Source organism: Callionymus lyra, chromosome 6 (assembly GCF_982586985.1).
Source record: "Callionymus lyra chromosome 6, fCalLyr1.hap1.1, whole genome shotgun sequence".
Taxonomy (NCBI): Eukaryota; Metazoa; Chordata; class Actinopteri; order Syngnathiformes; family Callionymidae; genus Callionymus; species Callionymus lyra.
Genome location: NC_141823.1, coordinates 8,559,563 through 8,565,482, shown reverse-complemented (window position 1 = coordinate 8,565,482; position 5,920 = coordinate 8,559,563). Strand labels below are relative to the sequence as shown.

Genomic DNA, 5,920 nt, shown 5'->3' with positions numbered 1-5,920 from the left:
ACTTTCCTTTTAATCAAAACCGCATGTGAGTAAGGGATGAAACGGCCATCTTTTATTGATGATTGGAAATAACATTGATTTATTTTTAATTAAAAGGAGAATAGATTGATTTTTTATTTTTATTTTTAGGATCAATAAGAGATTTTTAATTTAACGTGACTTCACTGTTGAATGAGGGAAGGAGCAATAAGTCGAAAAAGCAACCAGTAGGTCTGTGCATATCATGGCTTTAATGTGTCTTTTTAAATACAACAGGATGCGGCTCTTGTTGAGGTTTTTTTTATAGCATTTGTTCCGCAGCACACTTTCGTCTCGTCCTCAAATTCTGCACAGGCGTAGAGTTTTCTGTCCTATTCAACACGACCTCTGGCAGATGGATTAGTACTTATTTCTATTGAGAAAGCTCTGTTCTGTCTGAGTGGACGTCCTGATTGTCTCTGCATTGTGCTTGAGTGGAGGTCAGCGACGAGTGAACTCCTCTGATTCAATCCAGAGTCAGCGAAGGTTTCGCGACGGATCCCGCGCTACCCAGACACAGCTTTTTGGCGTGAGGCGAGAAGGCGAACGCGGAGTCGTCCGGAGGCCGTTTACACGCCCCCTGCGCGGCGTCGCCTCGCTCTCCGTCCCCCCACAGCGCCCCGAGCGTCTCGGGGGGTTGGTACCCCGGTTCCCGCGGGTCCAGGGGATCTTTGGACAAAAGGATGCTGATGGACGGTACCGTCCTGTGCACGGTCATCTCGGGGGCCGCTCCCTCGGAACTCTCCCAGACCTCCTTCAGAACCTTGAACTGCAGTTTGGTCAGCTGGTGCAACGAGCCCACCTTTCGCTTCATGATCTCCGCGCAGGTGATGGTCTTGGTGACCGCCCGGCCGGAACCGGTGAAGACCACCTGCCTGAGCCCGCCACCGCCGACGACGTCGCCCTGCATGCGAGCCATGGCGAAGCCCATCAAGTTTCGGATCTTGCTCCCTTCCTTCACGCGCATCTCCAGCACCCCGGCGGCCAGTCCTGGGAAGGGACAGGGACTGTCTTCCTCGGTCCGGCAGACTTTCTTAAAACCTTCCGGTCCCAGTTTAATTGCCGGGACTGGCGCCGGCGCCGGTTTTAGAGTGTTGTTGTTATTGTTGTTGCTGACGTTGGCCGGCTGGCTCGCGCCGCCGTAAGTGTAAGGTTGGTAGAGAGGGCAGGTCCCCGTGGGTACGTCGTTCCCAATCTGGATGTTGACCCCGAGTCCATGAGGACGGATGGCGTTCGCGTTCAGACAACTGCTCGGCCCACTGACTATCCCGCACGCCGTAAACATTTCTCCTTCTCTGTTGCGGTTCCAGTTCTCACTCCTTCATTGTCTCCTACCCGGCATTTTTTTTTTTTTATTCTTAATCCAACTTTAAAGTTTCAGGAGGAAGAAGAAGAAGAAGAAGCATATCAATGGGAGTCTTTAAGGCGCTCTCGCGGAGAGAGCTGGAGAAGCGAGATAAATGCCTGGCTGCCGAATCAAAAGCTCTGTCGGGACCATTCAAGTTGCTCTTTAAGGAGCATCTCAATTTCACACCGCGTCAAGTGATGACTTTGGAAAGAGCTCAAGAAAAAAAAAAGGGGGGGAAATTAATAACCTATACTGTTATTCCGTTTAAGGGTATTTGTTTCAAACAAACATAAAGTCTGAGTAACTTTTTCTTCGAGAGAAAGTCAGTGAGAGACTACACCTTTCTCCTCGCGATCCAGTCCGTCCATCAGAATCGGTCTCGGTCGCCGTCCACTCCGAACGGACTTCTCAACTCGCCGGGGAAGTTTCTCCATCATTTTTTTTTTTTTTTTAAATGTTTTTACTCCAGCTTCTTAGTCCGGTCCTCGCTGCCACCTCCGTCTCCTCGGGGCCACATCCTTCCTTCCCTCCTCCGGGTGAGTCGTCGTCCCCTGAGCTCTGGTGTCGTCTCCAGTGATGAAGTGGAGGTCTGTTCCGTTCCCCAACAAAGACACATAAGGGACAGGAGCTGCCTCGCAAATGCTCACAGGAGGAGTATCTGTGTGGCTGAAGGGGGGAGCATGAGGGAAAGGGGGGAGACAGCCCTCTTAAAGGCGCAGGCCTTTCATCTCTTAGATGAACACCCACCCCTCCACAACTGGAGCCGTCCGTCTGGGAAAAAAAAAAAGAGACTGATTGTGTCCCTTTAAAACCCTGGCGCGTAGATCCGCGGAAACTTTGTCAATCTCTTTAGAGGACGTTCCAGCGTTGAACGCACATGACTGATTAAACCTGAGTTCTGAAAATCGAGGCTCAGTCAAGCTTTAAATATGCATTTGCAGCTGCGAAACAATGAATTAAATTAGCTGTGTTATAATTGAAAACATCCTTCAAAGAGTCACCGAAAGTCAGCGGCATTAAATTGCACTGTACTTAGCCCCTCCATCCCATTAGATGTTTGTGACCAGCGCCATTTACATAATGCAACATTAATAGCTTCATTGTTGAGGCAATCAAGTGGCGCGGTAAGGAAGCGGGTCTCTTAACGCTTGATTTGTTTTATTGTCGGGAGGCTGAGGAGACGCGACCAAGGACGAGGAGATCACGGAGAAAATCTTTTTGTTTCGAAGCAGCCTGTATGACTAGAGTGACGCTGACGGGTGAGGAATTACGAGTGTTTAGGTGAAAGTTCACCCAAAAGTTCACTTATTTTCTACTCGCCCTGATGTCGACGAAGGGTTGGGATTATTTTTCAAAGTAATCTGTTCCTTTTTAGAGTTATAGGCAAAAATGTTTGTTCATTTTAACGTAGCGACTGTAGCTCAGTGGTCTTTGTCTTTATCTTCGTCCAAAAAGAGACTTGAAAAAATACAAATACATTGAGGTGAGGAATTTTTGGGGAGAAACTAAGGAATTTTTTTGGAGAAATTGAAATGAGTACATTTTTTTGTAGCATAATAAGCGATACAGACAGGAAGTACTATGGGTAAATATCGCAAGCACTCCCAGTGTAGACAGTAGAATGTATGCGCTCTGGAAAGTCTGTGCTATATTTACCTGGAGTACTTCCTGTCTGTATCACTTATTATGCTACAAACAATAATATAATAAGTATTTGGATGTTTTTGAGAAACTGAAATAAATTGAGATTTTAAGCTGGTTTGTAGCAGAAGTTAAAATAATAACAAGCGATACAGACAGGAAGTACTCTGGGTCAATATTGCGACCGATTCCAGAGCGCATACAGTTTACTGTCTACACTGGAAGTGCTCGCGATATTGACCCAGAGTACTTCCTGTCTGTATCGCTTGTTATTATTTAAACTTCTGCTTCGAAAAAGCTTAAAAACCCAACTTATTTATTTTTTTCTGAAACATTTCCAAACAATACAAGAGTGACATTACAGACAGGTAGTATGGAGGTATTTCGATGTTTTTAAGTGTCTTTTTGGATGGAGACGAAGACATCTGTGCTCCAGTCAATACATTAAAATGGACAAATGTGTTTGAGGTATCCCATGTGTTGTCTCTGGGTCAAGGTGTATTGAAGCCTTGACTAGGAATTTTCAGAACTAACTTCAATAAGTTTAGATTTTAGGCTTGTTTGTAGCAGAAGTTTAAATAATAACAAGTGATACAGACAGGAAGTACTCTGGGTATATATCACAATGACTTCCAGTGTAGACCGTAGACTGTATGCACTCTGGAAAGTCTGTGCTATATTTACCCGGAGTACTTCCTGTCTGTATCACTTCTTATGATACAAACAATTTCTACAAATTCCTCTAGTCAAGGTATTTAGATGTTTTTGAGAAACTGAAATAAGTCTAAATATTAAGATTGTTTGTTACATAACAAGCGATACAGATGGAGATACTCTGGAAGCGCTTGCGATATTTCCCAGGGTACTTCCTGTCTGTTTTGCTTGTTATTCTTTAAACTTCTACTACAAACGAGCTTAAAATCAAAACTTATTTAAGTTTTCTTCTGAATAATTCCTCTTGTCGAGGCTTCAATACAACAGGGACGTTACAGACGAGCAGTATGAAGGTATTTGGACCAAGATGAAGACGAAGACAACTGTGCTCCAGTCGCTACATTAAAATGGACATATGTGTTTGAGGTATCCCTTGTATTGTCTCTGGGTCAAGGTGTGTTGAAGCCTTGACAAGAGGAATTTGGGTAAATATCGCAAGCACTTCCAGTGTAGACAGTATACGCTCTGGAGAGTCCATGCTATATTAACAAACGATAGTCAAGGTCTTTGGATGTTTTTGAGAAACTGAAATAAGTCTAAATTTTAAGATTGGTTCTAGTATAAGTGATGCAGACAGGAAGTACTCTGGGTAAATATCACGAGCACTTTCAGAGTGCGCACAGTGTACTGTCTACACTTGAAGCGCTCGCGATATTTACCCAGTAAAGTATTTCCTGTCTGTATCGCTCGTTATTCTACGAATAATCTTAAAATTTAGACGGAAACAATTCCTCTAGTCAAGGTATTTGGATGTTTTTGAGAAAATTAATTAAGTCTAAATTTTAGGATTGTTTGTAACATAAGAAGCTATACAGACAGGAAGTACTCGGGATACTTCCTGTCTGTATCGCTACGAATATTCTTAAAATTTAGACGGAAACGATTCCTCTAGTCAAGGTATTTGGATGATTTTTAGGGTCTTTTGGACGAAGATGAAGACAACTGAGCTCCGGTCGCTACATTAAAATGAACAAACATTTTTGCCTATAACTCTCCAAAAGAACCGATTACTCTGAAAATAATCCCAACCCTCAGTCGAAATAAGAGTGAGTAGTTAACAAGTTCAATTTTAACCCGTTAACGTCCGTTTAATCAGCGACGACGGGCGCTGGCGGGCCGGTGTCTGCAGCCCAGACAGCTGCGACGCCCCTCGTTCAGCCCGGTCTCCTGGTCGACAGGTGGATTTGTTTCGCCGCCTGACTGGCAGATGCGGGAATAGGTGAAGACAGCCCACTGAGGCTGAACCTTTATAAGGCCGGGAGAGAGAGAGACAGAGACAGACAACTCCTTACTACCCGTGATTATTCCTCCACTGGAGTAAACTCGGCCACGACCGAATCTATAGAATGAGTCTAATTTACTCTGGCATGTGTGTGATTTTAGATCCCCGTGGTAATCGAAGGCAAAAATAAGGAACCCCCCAGCCCCCCAACCTTTCATCTGACGAGGGCCACATGAATGAAGACGCTCACGGAGGAATCGATAAATCGATTTCATACCTAGAATGATTAACTTCAAGGGAATCAATCGTAACGTGCTCGGGGTAAATATGTTTTTCCGTCGTAGCGTGATGTCGTTTGGGCTAATGATGGAAACGGGGAATACAGGGCGGGGATACAAGGCGGGGGGGGGGCGTCTGTCGGACTCACCGTCAAAGTGATCATTCCGTTGTTTGGGAGAAATTACTCTCATCAGTCATACGGAGATGCACAGCTGCCAAAGGCGCTCCGGCGAACGTTAGTGCATAACAGAGCGTGAGAGGCGAGGACGAGTGCGACGATCGACGGGAGGAACGGAGGGAAGAACGGAGGGAAGGACGGAGGGAAGGACCGTGGGAGGGCGAGGTGGCTGAGAAATGAAGGATTGAAAGGTTGACGTTTGTCATCAATCGTTGTAATGATGTCACTGTGAATACAACGACGACACGAGCACATTTGTAAACGACTGACCTCGACTGTAACAACATTTGTCTCTGGGATGTTTTTTTGTTTTTTTTGATGGGATATTTTTGTGTATGTGTATTATGTATATTTATACTAATACAATTATTCGAGAACAATAATAAAACACATTCCCTGAACTACTAAGTTTCATCTTTTTGGCTGAAAAAAATCCAGAAATTGCAGTTTTAAGAAAATAAATTGATCTTTTTTCAGTGTTCTTCATTTTTTAATTTTGTAGGTTCTCTGGGTCAAGGTG

General features: G+C 44.6%; 1 protein-coding gene across 1 annotated transcript; it reads right to left on the bottom strand.

Moving 5' to 3' along the window:
- Positions 1 to 213: 213 nt before the first annotated feature.
- On the bottom strand, positions 214 to 2,134 carry LOC148076322 (uncharacterized). The gene has a single exon (XM_087793134.1). It carries the CDS (start codon positions 1,301 to 1,303, stop codon positions 485 to 487), a length of 819 nt encoding a protein of 272 aa, XP_087649260.1. The 5' UTR covers positions 1,304 to 2,134; the 3' UTR covers positions 214 to 484.
- Between the last annotated feature and the right edge of the window lie 3,786 nt (positions 2,135 to 5,920).